Source organism: Camponotus floridanus, unplaced genomic scaffold, assembly GCF_003227725.1.
Source record: "Camponotus floridanus strain SB8 unplaced genomic scaffold, Cflo_v7.5 scaffold24, whole genome shotgun sequence".
Lineage (NCBI taxonomy): Eukaryota > Metazoa > Arthropoda > Insecta > Hymenoptera > Formicidae > Camponotus > Camponotus floridanus.
The window spans coordinates 2,343,755-2,363,940 of record NW_020229370.1 but is presented as its reverse complement, the minus strand read 5'-3'; the positions used below and the strand labels follow the sequence as shown (position 1 = coordinate 2,363,940).

The window sequence follows — 20,186 nt, the reverse complement described above, 5'->3', positions numbered from 1 at the left end:
GGCGTACGTAAAATGCGGAAACGTGCGCAGCAAAACGCGAAATGGAAACGGCGTCATGGAAAAGCAGCAAAAGCAACTCTAGCTCATCGTAGGCCTAACTAAGAAAAAAATGAAAAGTATTTATGTACTGTCTAAACTAACTTAAAAAAATGTGGAAGAAAAAGCGGAAGAAAGAAAGAGAGAGAGAGAAAGAAGAAACAAATATTATGCAAATAAAAGAGTGCGAGTGAGAGAAAGAGAGAGAGAGAGAGAGAGGAAGAGAGTGAATGCGAGCGAACGAAAGAATGAGAGAGAATGAAATAGAAAATATTTAAAGTACTCGAGAAATTATTCCGAGGCGAGCCACAACGATCCACAAAACTGATAACTACTCTGTAAACAAAAAAAAAAAAGGAAAAATTGAGACGGATTAGAGTGGAAAGAAGAAAACATGTCAGTCTAGAGAATGAAACAGAGAGCATAGGGATAAAAAAAGAGTTAAGAGAGAGAGAAAGAGAAAGAGAGAGGGAAAGAAAAGAGAGAAAAAAGAAGTAATCTATAATCTTCTGTACATGTTTTGATATATATTATTCTAATTATTAATTATCTCATAACTTATAATAACTAATTAATTAATTAAATTAATTGATATCTATGAAACTATATTTAAACGACAAAAAACGTGGTAGCTAGTCTGTCAATGGGTGTATAAATATTTAATTATGATAACTCTATAGTGATACTAAAAAAAACAGAACAAAATCAATTGCGCGAGGATGAGAGAGCGCGAGAGAGAAATCTAGAGAACGATTGACGATTATTAGATCGCTCGATTAAGAGAAGCGCAAGCGGAAGGAGGCATGAAAGAGGCGAGAATGACACATATATACACATTGCATACCTACATACACACATACACACACTCAACACACGCGTACAAATAAACAATATAAAAATATAAATGTAATTATTAAACTTTAACGGGAAAAAAGCACACAAATTACAAGACGGAAAGTCAAGCGCGCGGATATTAACACGAATAATTTCGAGACGAAAATAAATGATTTTCTAACGAAATGTCCCACAGATTTTCGTTGTACGTTTAATGGGACAGGTTTCACAGTGCATCATGGGGATAGGAGAGGAAAAAACGGGGGAGGGAGTTCTTCCGATTTACAATTCTTCTCTTTAAAAACAAAAGTCGGGTCCTCCTCGTGGCCAGGGTGCGAAAAAAAACATTTTCTCACAGTTTTCACACGTCCCTGCGGTCTAATTTTTGTTGTTACGCAACAGCCATAATTTGCCATCGGCGGTATACTTTGTCGCGAACATTCCTTACTTTGAGAGATTATCGTAGTTTCGCGAATTATGCTGCAACATTCGACATCTCGCTGATCTAAGATCGCAATCGTTCTGTTGCTAATCGCGAAAGAAAAGCCCGCATGTGCGTGTGACAACGTTTAATAGCTACGATCAGCTGACATATATATCGATATGTCACGGCTTAATCGCGCGATCACCTCGATCAGTAACCGATGCATTCGCATCGTCTTCTTTCCGAATCACGATGGCGCCGAGACTCGCTCGCTCATCGATAAGACTGTTACCGAATCTCGCATAACGACCGATTTTCGTAATTCACGTTCTAATTAAGCGCTCGTGCGGCGAGCTGAAGGAGAGATGGTTACTTATACTCGATATGCGTCGACTATGGAATTCGAAGGAAGCTTCGGAGGGAAAGAAAAGCCGGGAAATGAAAGTTTCGCTTCGTTTCTCCAGTCCGATGAAATAAATCGCGGGAGAAAACCTTGACAGACGTCAAGGAAAAGTCTCCTCGGAGGAAACTTTCTTTTTCGGCTATCCTCGAATTTTATCTTTCGTCGGTCGAAACGAGTTTTATCGTGTTGCTAGAACGGGATGATTAAAATTATCACTCTGTCTTCTCGACAGGCTGATTTAAATTAAGGGATCAGTTTGTTCCGATTACTTCGATTGACGTAGTCGCGGGAGTAGATGAGGCTACTCGAAGCAGAACGCTTATTATGGCGTTAACGCGAGAATTGAAAGCCAATTAAAGATAATCTTCCTTCCCGAGCGTTCTCACACGAGCACTTCGAGGAAGCCCGGCAGCGATCCTTTGTTCTCTGTTTCAGCGTATCATTTAATGTTGAACACGGATTGTTCAAATTCAATCCTTTACGCGCGATAAGCGATATAAATTATAAAGCGAACAGTTTACGCGTTTACCGTTAAATATGCGCTGAAAATACGGATTTCCATCCTGAGATGTATGCGTAGAGTAATTGACCTCACGATACTCGCTTGGATTCCCGATGCGCTATGCGTGGATAAAAATGGTATTCGTATATCATTTGCGCGGATTAAAATTTGTCATTCGAGATTAGAAATTTTCGTTCATTTTTTTTTTAATGAGCGCATAAGCTCATTAAAAAAGGCTCTCGTATTCTCTCTACCAAATAATAAAATAAATCAATCCTATTCTACCGAGAAATCGATAACGGATACTGTTTTCACTCAAGTAGCTCATGTGTGTCGCGAATTATAGAATAATAATTAAAAGAAAATGGTTCCGAAGGAACGTTGTAACTTATATAATCGCGTAAAAGAAGAAACGTCGATTTAAGAGGTTGCGATTTTTTCGGCGACTTTTCGCCGAAAATCGATCGCTTCACTATCGCGAGAAAAATAATATAGAGAGTACTTCGAAAGTTATAGGACTCTATAGAAAGGACGGGATGAGAGGAGTTGATGTATCTAATTTTTCGACGGGATATTTGCGAGGCGCTTGTATAAGTAAGACCAGAGGCCAATATCGATCTATCGAAACATTCCATCCGTATCCTGAGGATTTTTGCGCGCGACAAAAGACTTCCTTCTCTCGTCTACGATCTCGGATTCCGTTCCTTTTTTATTCATTCTAATTACTTAATTCGGAAACGAGCCTCCGAAGAGATTAATTATAGTAATTGTAACTTACAAGATTTTATTTCTCATTTTACTTTTCACTTTTTTTTTTAAAGAATGTTTTTATCAAAATAATTGTTATTTACTTTCAATTGTCGAGAGAAATAGACGAGACGTTCATACACATTATTGCGCATTCCATAACGCGTGCAATTAATCCTCTGCGTAAAAAAGCCGCACGAAGAATCGTATATATATACATGTACATATATATATATATACGCACTTTTGATTATCGATTTCGAATTATATATCGTACTATCGCCAAAAATATCCCCTTTATAACAAAGAACGCATATATTTCGACATGGGTTCGAATGAAAGTTAAACGAATATCACCAATGTTAAGGTAAAACATTTCTTCTTTTTTTTTTTTTTCAAGTAAAAATGGCATCCCAAAAGAACAGTCGAGGAAGTTCTCCTTGATCAAACGTAAAATTTATATCAGTCGTCTTTAATATTAATTTTAGATAAATATTGCTAATTTATTCCTTAATTCGAAACACAACTTATAATTAATTTATATTTATTCATTAATTTATATACGATATATATACATATATATTAAGTATGTATACATTTATTAAATAGTATAATATGAATATAAATTATATATATATATATTATTTATTTATTTATATTTTAATTATATATAACATATATAACATATAATATATTTTAATTATATATAATTATATATAATTTAATTATATATTAAATTAGGTAACTTTTTTCTTATTTAATCCAAAACGATTATATTAATTTTAAAACTCTAGTATATGTTTTATGCAATATCATATCAATTTAACTTTACGCAAATGCCAAATGGCATTTCCAAATTGAAAGTCTATGATTGAAACAGATGTTGATTTTTCATACGCGAGTTATGTTTCAAGGAGAGCATCCAGATAAACGATAGTTATCAGTGTTAAAAGATTGTCGACATGATCGATATTTTCCGATGTATAATCGAGTCGTCGTTGTCGTCGTCGTCACAACGACCTCGTGTTACTATTACGATTACCAGCGATTTTACCATTGCGATATTATATAACGTTGTATGTATGTAAGTGTTCATAAAAATTATTGTCAGGCAGGCTAACGCAGTGCAATACTACCGTTTTGGATATTTCCAATCTTGACGGCTATTAAACCATTGCTGTAAAAGAAACGAAACGAGTAAGGAAGCAGAAAGGAACATACGAACGTATGTTAAATATAAATCGTGAGCGAAATTATGGTTAGCATTAAACGCATGAATCAGGGAAGAAAATCAGAGAGGGAAAGGAAAAGATACTTTCCTTTTTTCGTTTTTGAATTTTAGAAAGAGAAACAAAATTGATACGATCGAGACGCATAGAATAAAATTTCGTTTACTTTCGATCGCACGATTTTGCGAGCAAAAGCGAGATAGCATAAGATTGTTTGACGCCTCGTTTACCAGAGAATTCAAGACAATGTTCATATATTACATCTATACGACGATAATCGTAACTGTAAATAGACAAATGATCTGTTTATGCAACTTTGGACGAAATATATACGATTCCTTGAATAATTTAGACTTTTGTGCAATTTGCTTATTTTCATTTGCGTTATAAGTATCGAGTTATTATTAATAAAATATCGAAGATCGAGGGCTTTGTGTATATATAATCACGCACAGCACTTAATACATAATAATTTTCATATGAAAATTTGTTTCGTAATTTTTGTTACAACCGACGATTCGATATCAATCGATGGATATAATTGAGAAAAAGATAGGAGGCATTAAACACGCACACTGTAAAATAATAGGTTCCGTCTAATATTTTTTTCAATTAAATATATTATTATATTCCTTTATGTAATTACAAATTAATCAATCAATGAAGGGAAAAGAATGCAAACATATGAAAATTATAGATATGATATGGATAAATATACTTGAGAATATTATCATTTCAAATCATAGCACAATTCATTATTCTTTCATAATTGAATCGATCTTTTAGACATTAAAAAATTAATTAATTTGATACAAAATGATATCCGTTAAGATTCCACAGAGAAAATTTACCTTTCTTAATATTTTCAAATCTTAATATCTATTAAAAGGAAAGGGATCAATTTTTTATGTTATTTTTTCTTTCCAATTTACGACATTATTCTCTTAAACGTCAACACTTTTATCGGTCAGTCGTAATGAAAGATGAAGAAATGTGGAAAGTTAATCACGCACACGAACGATTCATAAACGGATGGTCATGAAGGAAATTACAACGTCTTAATTTTATTTTTTTAAATATATTCATTATTTGATCATCTGAAAAGTTTGCATATACGATTATTCACGATATTGATGCTTGACTCATGACGAAAAGGATCAACATAATAAATAATTTTGATAATTTTAATTATTTAATTTTATTTAATTATTTGAATTATATTGAAAAATTGATTGATAACAATCTATAACATTTTAACAGAAATTTAAAGAATGCATAAAGCAATTCTCTCTTCAGGAATAATTATGAAAATGTTTTGAAGATTCTTCTTTTGTTGTGATTGCAATGCTCACAAAAATAACAAAAATCCGTTATTAATTGAAGATTAACGTGAGACAAGGACACAAATGAATTAATCACGCACACATGCAAATACGTATGATGAATATCTCGATAGGCTCGCTTATTAATCTTGGATGTCCGTTTAATTAGTCGCTTTACGTGACTAATTAATCGCTCCAAAACGTGCGCTGGAAAGTTTCTTGCGTCTCAGTTTGTTCATTGGCATGACATATGAGATGTAAGGTATCATGATGTAACAAACAATGTGATAAGCGATATATACAAGATATCCCGAAAGACGAATGACACATTAACAATAAGACTGTTCTTAAAGAAATTCAATACTGATTTTTGTTATAACAATTTCTCTGAATGTTGAAAATTTAAGAAAAATCCATGTATAATTTTGTATCTTTTTCAATGCATATATATATATATATATATATATATATATATATATATATATATGTGTGTATGTATGTATTTTTTAAATTTATAGAAATTTCAAGATCTTCTAAATTTCAATAATTCTAAATTTCAATATTAAATAATATTGAGTTAAAATATTAAAAATGATTGAAAAAATTAAGATATTTTGGGACATCCTATGTATAAATCGATATATTAATGATGATTAAAAATAATTTGAAATCAATTTTGCTGAAAGGCTCTCGCTGTACTGAAAGAAATAGATTATTGCGAAAAACAAGCTAGATTCACATGGCGATAATTGATCGTTCGTTTAGTGACGGACGAATAGGCCGAACAGTTAGATTAAAAAAGACTTTAATACGACATTATTTTCCTGCTGTTTGACCCGAGTCGATAAGCAGATTAATTGTTTTCTTAATTACGTGTTTTCCGCGCGATTGTTTCTACCGACTTATCATATACTTACGAATGAATTAATGCTTTTTGTGTAACTTATATTTAAATAGAATTATTCATGATTCGATTATCAGTGAATTTCAATAAATCGTATAATTATTCCTTTTTTTAGATATTTTTCATTGACGGCAATGTCCTAGCAGCTGATTGATCGACTTTATTTAATGCTCGATCGATGCTAATTCTTCATCGGCATACTAAAGAGACTCAATGTCTCGATATTAATTAGGCAATTAGGCGAAAGAATCAAGCGGTTATTCGATTTCTACGCATCGAGGGAGGAGGATCGCCGCTGGATGCTAGGTATGCTCTCACCGCAATTCCGTAATTATTAATCGACGTAACGTATATAGCGAAAAAAAGCGAAACGATAACGTTGTAGATGCCGTAAGCGAAAAAGAGAGAGATACACGGATTTAAATAAAGTAATGTATTTTATGACGGGTTTATACGGTATTATTAATAGCGATATTTACTGTAACCGAGTAATAAGAGCGATATTAAGGAAAAGGAATCGCGCAATAGATATACATTATAATAAGGATAACGATAACGTTAGATATTATGCGATATGCATAACATCGTTATGAAAAGGGACAACATGAGTGAGCAAATAAAATGAACAAGGATATCGATCGGCTAATGCGGAGGTCCTTTGTTCAAATATCGATAGGATTTAATCTGCTCTGAATTATGCTATAAACGTTATGGAAAATTATTGTAAAATTTTATTTTTCCATACAATTGAGATTGTTTCCTTTTTTTAAAAAATTTATGTGCTTCTTTCAAAATTGATATGTCAATTATATTTTTAATTTAAGATTTCTATTACAATCTTAAAAATTTAATAATTAATAAAAATTTATAAATTTAATTGCCAAATTTCTAATTTAATTTTAATCGCAAACATCTTACGTTTTAAAATACGGAACGTTTTATTTCGTCACAAAAAAAAAAGGAGAAATTGTTGCGGATACGTGAATTGATTAATATCATAAATCGATACTTTGGACCACGGGAATAGGGAAGGGGAGAAATTATATCTTCGCGAGAAAAAAATTTCGCGCGGATTCTTAATGCTTCCAATTTAATCGGACGATTCGCACTAAGGACTGCATAAAAACTCCAAGTGATAATAATAGCGATAGTATCGCGAAGACCTAAGCATTTCCAATTTTGCGATACTCGATGTATAACGGATGATTTAATAATTAAAAAAAAAAAGAAAAAAAGCGTAATGATATTATAATAAACAAACAGAAGGTGAAGAGAATAAGGATTAGGATAATAGAAGGGAGTTGTTGCGTTAATTCGAGATCAATTTTGAAACGGTAATTATCGCGATAAGTATCGATATACTTGTCGACAAAATCGATGTTACGTGTAATTGATGAAGTTATTTAGTGAGTAATGATACATGAGAGAAATAAGAAATTTTTGATAATCGGAAAGAAAAAAACACACATTGACGATCAAGGTTGACTCTCGAAAATAGATTTTACTCCTTAGGCCTCGCACGAAGTAAACAAACGAGGGAGGGAGGGGAGGATCGATTTGATTTAATCAGAACGGAAGCGATCGGCTCATCGAATATGTCTGACCGTGTCTCGATTTTACTACTGCGAATAGTCAATGTCACAGCTCCACAAAAGGAAAATATTAAAACGTAAAAATATTTGCTTCTGTATGCAAGAGATTATCGCGCAGATTAAAAGGAGCATTTTTCTTTGATAATTCTATAGTTTGTAGCGTCGGCGATGCGATGTTTTCAACTTGTCGACAAAACCGTTTCAGTGTTTCTTGGTGAAAATTAATCATCGAATGGGATTCCAAGTACTATAAACTTACGGAGAGCTTAACCCTTAATAATCTGAAGATATCTAGATTAATTATAATAATAAATTGAAATAATTAATTTAATAACGTTGCAAATTACGCGACGACATCGGATTAATATGGGTTAAAAATGAAATTCCCGTGGGCGCCATCGCGGGAACTCTTTATACAACTACTATATATTATATATATATACACATATACATATACATACACATATACATATATTGTATTTTATTTGTATATATATATATTGTATATATAATTTAAAAAAAAAACCGATAAACAACGATACGTCTCCGAACGTGTTGAATCACTTGATGGGACGTCTCGCGAAAAGATAGAGGAGGATATTACGGAAGAGTCTCGTCTTTTCTAGAGATCTTTTTAGATCGATTTCTTTTGTTCGTGATTTTTCGATTCTAAAACCGCACCCTGGATTCAGCCCAGATTGATGTCCGTCGATGATTTCCCCGTAAAAAAATCCATCGATGGGCGTCGATATCGCGAAACCGTTAAACGACGAGGACGAGAGAGTTTCTCTCCGCAGACGCATTTTTTAATCTCTCGAGGAGTAGATTTTCGGGGCCTCTCGGGTCGCGAAAAAACCCCGAATCTTTTTCCCTCGTTACACCTTCAAAGATCTTAATTCACCTGTGCAATCGTGAAAACAGCTTTCCCATTACGTATAGCAGTGTATAGAAAAAAAAAATGAGTAATTGTGATGACAGAAAGAGAGAGAAAGGAAGAGAGAGAAAGAGAAAAAGATAGAGATATTACCGTATTGTATCTTCGACAGAACTTTGTATACACACACGTACATATTGGTGTTATTATCGTTCTTATTATTGCTATTATTATCGTCATGCTATTACGTATTATATTATTAGTAGACGAAGCGACATTATGCGACTCGTATGAATATCATTATTAGATCGTTGCGTATATCTTATTATCGTGCGAGATAATTGGCGCGCGACGAGATACCTCGCGATGATCGTGATTAATGAGTGCGGTTACGACGATTAATTAACAATCAAGGAGGGTCGAGTGTCCGCGAGACGTTGCGTCGCGCGCAACTGAAACTGTCGTTCATTTATCTCTCTCACTATATTATGGATATATAATGATTTCATTATTTCTGTAGAGATGTACACGTAGGATCGCGCGGAAGAATTATACGTGCATTTTACCCGACAGTTTATTAATGTTTCTCTCGACGGAAGTCGCACGTATCGCGCGATGGACGCATTTATTCGCATACCTTTTAAGGAGTTAATCGGGATACCGACGTTAACTATATAAACGCGCAGAAAGCTTCCACTAACACGTAAACAAATACATATAAACCAAAGCTCGCGGGATGTTGCATCGTGAGAGTAGGATGAAAGAGAGGGATCCGTTTTTAATTGCGAATTTCGAATTTGGAAATCGTTCGTTTCCACGAGACTCGTTGTGCAATTTTTTTTTTTACTCCGATTGCAACCTCCTCCTTTTTAATCTCACATTCACGATGTAATACGCGCGAGAACAGAACAACAGACAGATCTTGATACTCGAGGGAAAAAGGGTGCACATATATACATACATACATCTAATACATGTATAGGAAACGGGAAAATAGTTACGCACACCGGACACGCACACACAGAGGCAGATACATGCACACAAAACGGTAATTAGACTGTTACCATTCTTCGAAACACGTGCGCGCCACTACATTGTTGATATAAATTGCGATCCATAATATGATTATTACTATATTTACGATATAATTATTATCTTGCATTGTCTAGTCATACGTTATTATTGTATAACACTAACACGATATTAATTATTAATTAATCTGTACTACCTAGTCGCATTATGTGTTGCATAAAGAAAAAAAAAACTATGAAAATTCAGAAGGTAAACGAGACCGAGCGAGCAAGAAAAGAGAGAGAGAGAGAGAGAGAGAGAGAAAGAGAGCGAGAGAGAAAGAATGAGTGAGTGAGAGAGAGAGCAAGAGAGAAAATAATAGTGATGACGACTTAGGCGAATTGATTCGGAGATGATGATTTACTATGGCAACAACGGCAAGTACAATATGTTCCCATGAGAGAATGCGAGGTGAAGTGAAAGAGAGAGAAAGGAAAACGTGAAATAGAAATGCGTGTGAGAGAGAGAGAGAGAAAGAAAAAGGGCGAGCATGAGGCTTTCCTCCGCAGACGTAGAGAAAAGAGAGATTGCCCGAGTAAAATCAATAACGATCGAATCATAGCGTTCGGATTAGGGAATTATCGAGCCTTCGCCGCGATTCTCGCGGGTCCGAATCCGCGATTCTTGTTGATCGGCGCGAGAATCGCGCGAAGAGAACAGAGCGATCGGATAAATCCGTGTCGCTCGACGCTTTAAACTGAGAAGACTGATGATATAATCTGGTCCACGAGTAAAATGCGCGCGCGTTTTAGGCTTAATCGACATTTAGACGAATTTTTCCGTGCGCCCTTCGTCGAATCCGTCAGTCATTACTGTCGCATCAATCACTATTTATTAAAGCATTGCGATTAAAATATATAATTAGCGACGAGAAAAATATTAGGCTCTTTAGGAAACGAAACGGAGAATTTGCAATGAATGCGAGCTGTCAGAAGTCGGCACAGATGATTTAATCGCGAGTGATACGAATTGAAAGAGACACCGTCGTCGTAGCTGAATAAAAATAAACAATTAAATCAAGACTCATAAGTAGCACAAGATGACGATTTTCTCTTGTAATTCGTATCGCTTGCTCTATATACTATCTATATCATTGCGATGACGTAATGACAATCCATGGATTCGGCGAAGAGCGCATGACATCCGTGAGATAGATCGCTATGTCTCGATCGATCGTACGTCTGCGAGGCAGTTAGTTAAGAGAAGGCGCAAGGCGACGATAATGATAAGGCTAACGATGACGATTATGATGATAGCGAGAGGAAGAGAGCGAAAGAGAAAGCGAGAGAAAAAAAAAAGTAATTACTGTCACGAAACACGCACGCGTGCGTCGCGACTCCTCGTGACGCGCCTGTGCGTACAGGTAGAAAAAAAAGAAGAAAAAAAAAAGAGAAAAAATGAAGAACAAAACGAGTATTAAATATATGCGGGGGCCGTGGAGAGGAGGGAACCTTCCTTTTATCCGAGCGAAAGAAAAGAAAAAAAAAATACCCTGAAACCCCGACCGGACGTCCTCACGCTTTCCGCGACGTCCGTCGACATCCCCGTCGCGCCTCGAAAAAAAAAAGGGAGAAAAAAAAAAAAGAGATAAATTTAAGGCAAAAAAAAGCGATATAAAGATATATAAATATATATGTGAAGAATATGATTATATATACATATACATTATATATATATACATTATACACGTATACGCGGTTCACTCTCGGTTTTTGTCCGAACGCAACATCCCCCCAAGGTATCCCGCAAGGAACATCCCCTTTTACGTGCGTCGTCTCTCCCTTCTGTGCAATCGAAACCCTTTGCTGCCTTCCCCCCTTTCCCTCCCTCCCTCCCTCCCTCCCACCCGAGGAGAGCTGGCGGGCCCTCCCTATATTGCAATATTTGTACTTTTCCATGTTGAAACCTCGATATATAATAAATTATATTAACAAACATCGATCGCCTGTCATCTCTCGCACGAACGTTACCTATTCTTTGGGTATTTTCTCGTTTTTCTTTGCTTTATGTCATGATATAGAAAATGATAAGGTCAGAATAATATACTAATAATAACAACTCGTACTGTTGCAAGTTTCTTTTATTTATTACTTACTATAACGTCTTTCTGTTAGAACGATAAATATCGTCAATGTCAATTTCTAATCGCATTTCTTAGAAATGTTTTCGCAATATATAGTGGCAGCATCCTTCTGTAATCTTTATGATTAAATTGTTTCAAAATGCAATAATGATATTTGCAAGAAAACCTTGATAGAAAAGAAACGAAACGAAGTCATTGGATAAATGAGCCCGAGTATTACGCATTTATCTCATTGCGATAACATTAAAAAAGAGAACAACTTGACTTATTTACAAAATTTATAAGGATATTTCTTATTTATGCAAGGATTTTATTTTTTCTTTTTGGGAGCGAATTCTAAACCTCTTATATAATTCTTTTTAATTTGGTATTTCTCTGTAAATAACAAACGATGCATTACGATTGTGCAAATGATAATTAGATATTTTATTTCCACAACTATAATATTAGAGATTAAAATCGAAGCGACTCACCTGTAAGCAATTTATACACGTATAAAATTTGATTTCCCTGAACAAGAACACTAGGTGTCTTTTTGCCAGGATCGTCGGTGATTGTCGCACTCGCGCCAATGGTCTGACATTCTTTACTGAATTCTTTCAAATTAATTCCGAATGTTTCCAAGTTGTTTACCAACGTCACCTGCAATTCACGCGATGCCATCAGAAAAGCGAACAATTTTTGCATCTCAAGTTGTTGTTTTTACCTTTTTCCCGCTTGATCGCACCGTCACTCTCATGTCGATCGGTTCCAGTTTTCCTGTGTGCAACAAAGTATTTCCCGCTAGAGTGACCTCATGCATATGCGTCATACGACCGATAAATTTATTTATCCCATCCTCCATCGTCACTGTCTCCTGGTGAGCCTTGGTTCGCATAATACCTGCCAGTTGAGGATTCAGCTTTAATGTTCTACAAATTCAAAGAAATCATATCAGTAGAAGAAGAAACGTAGAAATAAGTGAGTTTAACTTATGCAAGTAAAACATCGTTATCTTACTTTCCGTTCTGTAAATCCTCCGCTTTCACATATTCGGTGAAACATTTTCTAATGTCCACTCTTTTCATCACATCGCCCTTTCTGCAATCATCATTGATTTTATGCATTCGATATAAAGTAAATCCATGTTTATATATATATAATATATCAATTTCAACTTGTTATCATCACATAGAAAATAATCTCTTCTGCAATTACTCTGTATTGCAAGTGTATGACTAGTTACTCGGCTATCATACTTACTCGTAGCCAAATTTCGATAAAATTGGTAAAACGTCGGCGGTCACTCTATAACATTCCGACACGACGGCGCTATTCGAAACCACCGGTTCGGCCACAACCGGTTCCTCATTGACGATTAATTCCTTCACAAGCGGGTGATCAAACTGAAGAGTGAAAGAATGGAACCTATTACAATTGTATGCTATTCTAATCAAACATGTTAATTAAAAAATTATTTCTAAAAGTATAGAGAAATGTTTAATACATACACAAAAATTTTTTAAATGTAAACTCAGAGAAAGAAAGAGAAAAAGACATGATTTTAAGATATACTTTTCGATTATAAAAAAATTGAAATATAAGTATTACCTTGATCGACAATAAGGTCTCGACACCTTTCGTGATGGATGTGTTGATTATTCCTTTGGCCTTCATTTCTGCCAGGAAAACTGATAATTTTTTATATCGAGATTTTTTGACATCGACATTTTTACCCGGTGGACAGACAACTAACAAATGGTTTTTAAAGAAATTGGACGACAGCATTGGTAGATCACTAGACTTTATCGTTGTTTTGCATGCTTTCAAGAAACAATATTCCAATAATTGATCCATCTCTTGGACTGGATCAACTACTTCCGATTCCATTGTGTGTGAATTTTGTACATTTTCCGTTTCTACATTTTCTGTTTCTTCCAAATATTCCTAAATATAATGAATTAATTTCAATTATTTGTATCAAGAAAAAATCATCGATATATTTACCTTGGAAACAGTTTCATCTTCGGTGTCATCGCTTGAATCTTCGGCAATATCTAGCTGCTCTAATTTAACCGGCAATACTTCAGTTTGATTTGCGGTTGCCTGTTGACTACACGATTCGGCATTTTCCGCTATTTTTGTGAGATCATCATTTGGTGGTCCCAAATCAGGCCTTAAAGGTAGCTTGCCTTGCAATTGACAAAGCATATCGCCAATGACATGAAAAATCTCCACGCATTTCCCATGTCCAGCAGCCAAATACATGTCTTCACTGGAAAGTGCAGTGATGCCAACAGCAACTGTAGCCTGCACAAAGAACATTTTTCTTCTCTCTTCCATATTTTGATATTCAACTAATTGGCAGAAGAATAAAAATCTAAACCTTGTTGTCTTCAGTGTTGATCGATACTGGAGAACCTTTTGGCAGTTTACCAAAACTGTACAATGTTACTGGTTCCTTGAGAACCAATCCTGGCAACATGAGATCCGCACCACCCGCTAATTTGGATAAAACTCCTGAGTGGATAGTGAAGGTGTTTATCAAAGCTGGATGGTGCCATAATGTATAAATTGTGGGAAATAATAGATTATATGAATCTAATTGAAAGAACATGGGTATCTTAGCGACGCAGTATATTTTGCCTATCTGTCCATTATGTGTTACTATTTTCATAATGCTGATGGATTCCTTTTTAGGCAACAGCACTTGAATATCTTGTACCAAGCTCGGATAAGCTGCCAATACTTCCTCGCATAATTTTTTTCTAAAAGAAATATGACAATATTAAATCTTGTTTATTTAGCATATTTAAATATACTATAATCAAACGTAATTTAAATATACTGTATGTGTACATTAAATTTAAAATGTTACAGTTGATCTCGTGAATCCTCTTATTTTTTGTGATATATTTAAAACTCCATGAAAGAAAAAAACATTTATTTGTACAAAGAAACCTTTGTTTTTACAATTTGACAAATACACAGGATATATGAGAAATTAACCACACGTCAAAGACTGTGGAATCGATCAAAAAATTACACAAACCTTTCAGTTCCTTTCAGCTGAGAATTCGACTTGATTTTAAATGGCTTGATAAACATTTTGGCGTAATTGCTGAACGTACGATAAAAAAACGCGAACGCTCTTCCGTGTGAGAAATGGCTTTTCAACTCGTGGTCTCACGTCAAAACTGTAGATTCCACCTGCCACAGTGCGTTCGGAAATTTTACACGTGAGAGAAAGTATTTATTAATTGACGAATCAGGAGGAAAGATCTGTCAATCCTGATTGGTCGATTAAAGGCTCTCTCTTCCAGATGGGATCTTTGAACGCACTTCTTTCGCAGGTCAATGCTACGTCTACGTATCTTTATACAATTTTATAATTTATGCAGATCGCTTCGCGATGATCTCTAGAATCTCTCTGTTCACTGTCCACGCGTCGTGTCCTCTTACGGCACGTGCGAACAAATACAATGAGATGTGTGCGGCGGGGTCAATATAACCTCAAAGCGTGTCATTATGTATAATCGAGCCGCGACAGGCGGCTGGCGAGCGTTTTGAGGTCGTGATTGGATCGCACGCAAGTCGTCGCCTCGCCGTACGTTTAACAAATAAAAATAAAATCATGGCGATCGCCAATATTTTGCTGCGGCTGGACGTCCGGACGAGGTTCACTGGAGTCAGAGTGAGTAGCACTTTCACCATTTCTCTCCTCTTTTTCTTTTTTTCTAACTGTCATTCGCCGATGTGTCGATTTACTTTTTGAAAAGTCCTCCCTTCGTTTATGACCTCTCACTCTTCTCTTTATATTTTTATTTCGTATATTCATGATCGTTCGCATCTGGTCGTCAATGTTAGCACGTTATTGTATTATGCGTTTTACATAATACTTCGGGGGAGTTTCATAACTTGTCATTGTTGTATTTTTAGTTTTTATGTATGCGATATACACATGTCATCATGGAGATGTTCACGCACTTTTGAAATATTCATTAGAGGTCTCTCGGTTTCGTTTTTCATTTGAAATTTGACTCATTTGACATTATTCTTTCTCTCACTTATTCAAAATATCGGAAAATAATAACGTACAAAAATATCTCTTATTTAATTTTTACATAAATATTATGTAGTTTTGACTTTTTTGTATCTTTCATTGATGAAATTAATCTTTTTATCGCATTTTTTCTTTAATGACATTAATCTTTTTATCGCACCTTCAAGTTCAAGATATTTTTGTATCTACACTCATGCCAGTTTCACGGATGAATATAAATAATATGTTATAAATATAGTTATGAAATTCTCTATATCTTTTATATTGTATCCAAGGAACTTTGCACAAATAGTTAAACAGTATAAAAAATTATATAGATTTGTTTTTTTCTGTTTGTACAGCATTTAAGTACAAAGCCAAAATTTGGTCTAATTTTTGACATTGATGGTGTCATAGTACGTGGAAAACAAGTACTGCCATCGGTAAAAGAATCTTTCAAACGGCTTCAAGGACAAAATGGGAAATTTCGCATCCCTACGTTGTTTGTCACCAATAGTGGAAATTCGCTGCGCAGTCAGAAAGCTGTCGATCTCTCAAATTGGATAGGTTTCGAAGTCGCGGAATCTCAAGTTGTGCTAGCACATTCACCATTGCAAATATTTGATTATCTTCACAATAAACAAGTTCTCATATCGGGTCAAGGTCCAATAACGGATATAGCCCGAGAATTAGGTTTCGAGAAGACAACAACGATAGAGGAATTAGTAAGGAATTTTCCGTGCTTAGACTATGTAAATATGAAGAAGAGAAATCCAATTTGTGGTCCGGTTGATCCAAATTTTCCACAAATTGAGGGGATCGTGCTTCTGAGCGAACCAATAAATTGGGAAACGTCGTTGCAATTAATGGTAGACCTCCTAATTACCAATGGGATGCCCACAGGATTGCCTACTACTGTTCCTTATCCGCACATTCCAGTATTGGCGTGCAACATGGATTTGTTATGGGCATCGGAGGCGCCAATTCCCCGATATGGCCATGGTGCTTTTTTATTGTGCCTCGAAAACTTATATAAGAAGGTCACAGGCAAAGACATGACATATGCTGCTCTAGTCGGAAAACCTAGTGAGATTACATATTATCATGCCAATCAATTGCTCGTAAATCACGCCAATAGCATTGGCATCGAGAACGTCGATACGATTTACGCCATCGGGTATGTGTTGAAGATAAAAGTCGTTAAAATTTACAGCTACATTTAATTTATAACATGTCGTGATTGAGCAATTTGCATTTGATTTTTAGTGACAACATCAATACCGATATTTTTGGCGCGAATTTATACGACAAATATTTATCACGTTACGAGTTTGGAGAAGGTACTAAATCCCGCAGTCTGGAAAAACTCCTTGGCAAGAACATGAGGTGTCCTAACGCAAAGGCCTGTATTAGTATTTTAGTCGAAACTGGTGTGTATCAGCCGGATTCCAAATTTAGAACTGATCATAGTCCTAGAGATTTTCTGCCAGTTGATGATGGCTTGTGTAAACCGGCATTCATCGTAAAGGATGTCGGGCAAGCTATCAATCTCGCGTTTAAAGAAGAAAAGTTTGCATAAGTTTGCATACACAGAGTAAGTAGGTATCACAAGCCTTCATCTTTATATAGACAAAAAGAAAAAAAAGAAGACGAAGTGCACGAAACGACGTGAGTATTATAACAAATAATTCTTTAGAAAATGTTAGCCTACATCACTAGACGATGTTCCAGAGCATAATAACAGAAAATAGCACGAGAGGCTATAATATGTTATGAAAGCATAATATATTTAATTTGCTCCTTTTTCGATATTTTTTGATTCTTTTAAACTAATTTTTTAACGACAAAATGACCTTTAACTAACCCATCTAAATAGACTAATTGATAAAAACAATTAGGATAAGATTAAATATATGCGGAACTGTAATAAATTATCAGTCAGAGAACACCAGATCTTGGAAAAAAAATGCTTTTACAAGATTCAGATTAATATATATATATATATATTGTAGATAGAATAATTAAACAAATATAAATTGGCACATTATTGTGTATTGTATATATATATATGTTGAGACGATAGACATATGTATAAAGAGAGTTTTTATTATGAATTTCAGTATATATGTTTACTAAAACTGTTCGAGTATGTCTCGCACACGCTCTGAATATAACTTTATAATAGTTTAATATTGAGATTTTATTAGACGACGTAACGCGTTGCACGTCAATCGTCTTTAAACACACACATTAGACAATTACATATTGTAGTTGCATGGTAAACTGAGCTGAATCTATTTTGTATGCAAAGTACAAAATTGTGCTCTATTAAAATGCCTTGCTTAGTCAAAAACAATGTAAAATATACAAAAGTGATATGTACAATGTTCTCTTAATGGATAAATAGGCATAATTTTTATTTGCTCTTAAAATTTGCAACTGCATAATTATATACTGCATTGTAAACATATATAATATGTATATGCTAAAAATATAATCTACATTAAAAAGTAATCTAGATTATATTCTTTAGTAATATAGTCAGGTCTAGTCTCTTGAAAGACAGCTCGTTAACCGAATGCAATCTGCATAAAGATTTTGTTTGATGTTCTTACAAAAAATAGGCCTCAAAAATAAGACTCAAGGAAAATAGACGCAAAAATAAATCTACAAAAATGAATAGAGCACGAGAATTCATTCTGCGCGGAAATATAATAAACATATATATTTTAATTTTTACAATCGAAAAGAAATTAAAAATTTTAAGATTCTTTTTTAATTTGGAAATTAAGAATCTAACTCCATGGAATGTATTCTCATCAATCCTTTTTTAATTTATTAATTCTTTTTCTCTTTAAGATGTCTTGAAATTTACAAATAATTTTTTAGAAATATTCTTTAACATTTTTACTGAAAATGGACTGCAAATTGAGATTCTTCTCGAGATACTATCCTTGTACACTGAAATATTTTATGTATTAGAAATTATATGAAAATTGTTGTTACAATTCAAAGCGCACATTTTATTTTGTACTTGCCGTTTATACAGAGCAATTTTGGCACAGCGATAAAATCAGATTTAATCATACCACATTTAATGTTCGTCGAAATAAAGACTGATGAATTAAATAGAACTTAAACGCAAAGCGAACAAATTGACTTATCCTTCATTCACGACAATGATCGTGCAATGGTTGAAGTTACAACACGATCACATGCCAATAAAAGCTCTGCCTCCGCTGCCAACACTTAATAGTTAACGATAGAAATACACTATACTGAAGTACATATTATTGTATACTAATGGCAGTTATATAGAGAAAATGTCATACTTCATCGAAGGCAATACTAATACTGTGTTTTTTAATTATAATATATCAAATGTAGAACTTTTCTGATATAGCGTCTATGAATTTTATGGAGCAAATTAGAATTTATTTTAATAAAAGCACGTTTATTTATTTCTCATCCTCACTCCTTAATAATCAAAGGAGCACACAGATCTCTTTCTCTCTTGCTTTTGTACACTATTATTTTAAGTATATATAAATTTTGATATTTTCAAATTTCCGATTAACATCCTTTTCTCTCTTTTTTTTTACGATGCACATATTCGACTTAGCGACTCAGGGACAGCGGATCTGATAGTGGCATGTGATTATTTATTCTACAAGCAACACAAGCAGCTGAGTCTCATGACCCTTGAGCTGAGCCGTTAAACGTTCGATTAAATAATGTGATTGTAATCAATCTGGGAACAGTTTGAGCCTGCTTGCAATGTAGGTAAGCTCGTTCTTCAACTTGATATCAGTCGTCGATACAAAATTCGATCGAAAGTCGTGACGGTTAATTTAACTTATTAATCGATTCTAAATCATTTTCAAGAATTTTTTGTTGAAAATTGCGTGTTCCTAAATTACAATAATAAACAGAGAAAAATCAAACTAATCAAACTTATCATTTAATAATGAAGATTAATTAATAAATTTATATTAGATATTTTTTAATTAATCTATTGAGAATATTGATTAATTTTTAAAAAAGTTGATAAATTATCTCGTTATTAATAATAGAATGATTTATTATATATAATAGCGATATTATATATAGGTTTCGAAAATATTCCAAAAAGATATGAAAGGTA

General features: G+C 34.3%; 2 protein-coding genes across 2 annotated transcripts; one reads left to right on the top strand and one right to left on the bottom strand.

Moving 5' to 3' along the window:
• Positions 1-11,928: 11,928 nt before the first annotated feature.
• On the bottom strand, positions 11,929-15,108 carry LOC105257107 (eukaryotic translation initiation factor 2D). Its single transcript, XM_011267504.3, has 9 exons — positions 15,053-15,108; positions 14,387-14,768; positions 14,008-14,310; positions 13,612-13,947; positions 13,264-13,406; positions 13,021-13,101; positions 12,728-12,932; positions 12,495-12,663; positions 11,929-12,396 (listed from the first exon to the last, which is right to left on the bottom strand). Exons 1-9 carry the CDS (start codon positions 15,106-15,108, stop codon positions 12,332-12,334), a joined length of 1,740 nt encoding a protein of 579 aa, XP_011265806.1. The 3' UTR covers positions 11,929-12,331.
• A 282-nt stretch (positions 15,109-15,390) lies between these two features.
• Positions 15,391-17,816, top strand: LOC105257108 (haloacid dehalogenase-like hydrolase domain-containing 5). Its single transcript, XM_011267505.3, has 3 exons — positions 15,391-15,694; positions 16,405-17,219; positions 17,309-17,816. The coding sequence occupies exons 1-3, from the start codon at positions 15,635-15,637 to the stop codon at positions 17,619-17,621; spliced, it is 1,188 nt and encodes a 395-aa protein (XP_011265807.1). The 5' UTR covers positions 15,391-15,634; the 3' UTR covers positions 17,622-17,816.
• The last annotated feature ends 2,370 nt before the right edge of the window (positions 17,817-20,186 follow it).

Bases quoted from the DNA above. Each gene is read 5' to 3' on its own strand.
- LOC105257107 (XM_011267504.3), bottom strand. From the start codon at position 15,108: ATGTTTATCAAGCCATTTAAAATCAAGTCGAATTCTCAGCTGAAAGGA. The intron at 14,311-14,386 runs GTTTAGATTTTT...TTCTTTGTGCAG, and splicing joins TCAACACTGAAGACAACAAG to GCTACAGTTGCTGTTGGCAT. The intron at 13,102-13,263 runs GTAAGTATGATA...TGATGATTGCAG, and splicing joins TTATCGAAATTTGGCTACGA to AAAGGGCGATGTGATGAAAA.
- LOC105257108 (XM_011267505.3), top strand. From the start codon at position 15,635: ATGGCGATCGCCAATATTTTGCTGCGGCTGGACGTCCGGACGAGGTTC. The intron at 15,695-16,404 runs GTGAGTAGCACT...CTGTTTGTACAG, and splicing joins CGAGGTTCACTGGAGTCAGA to CATTTAAGTACAAAGCCAAA. The intron at 17,220-17,308 runs GTATGTGTTGAA...TTTGATTTTTAG, and splicing joins GATACGATTTACGCCATCGG to TGACAACATCAATACCGATA.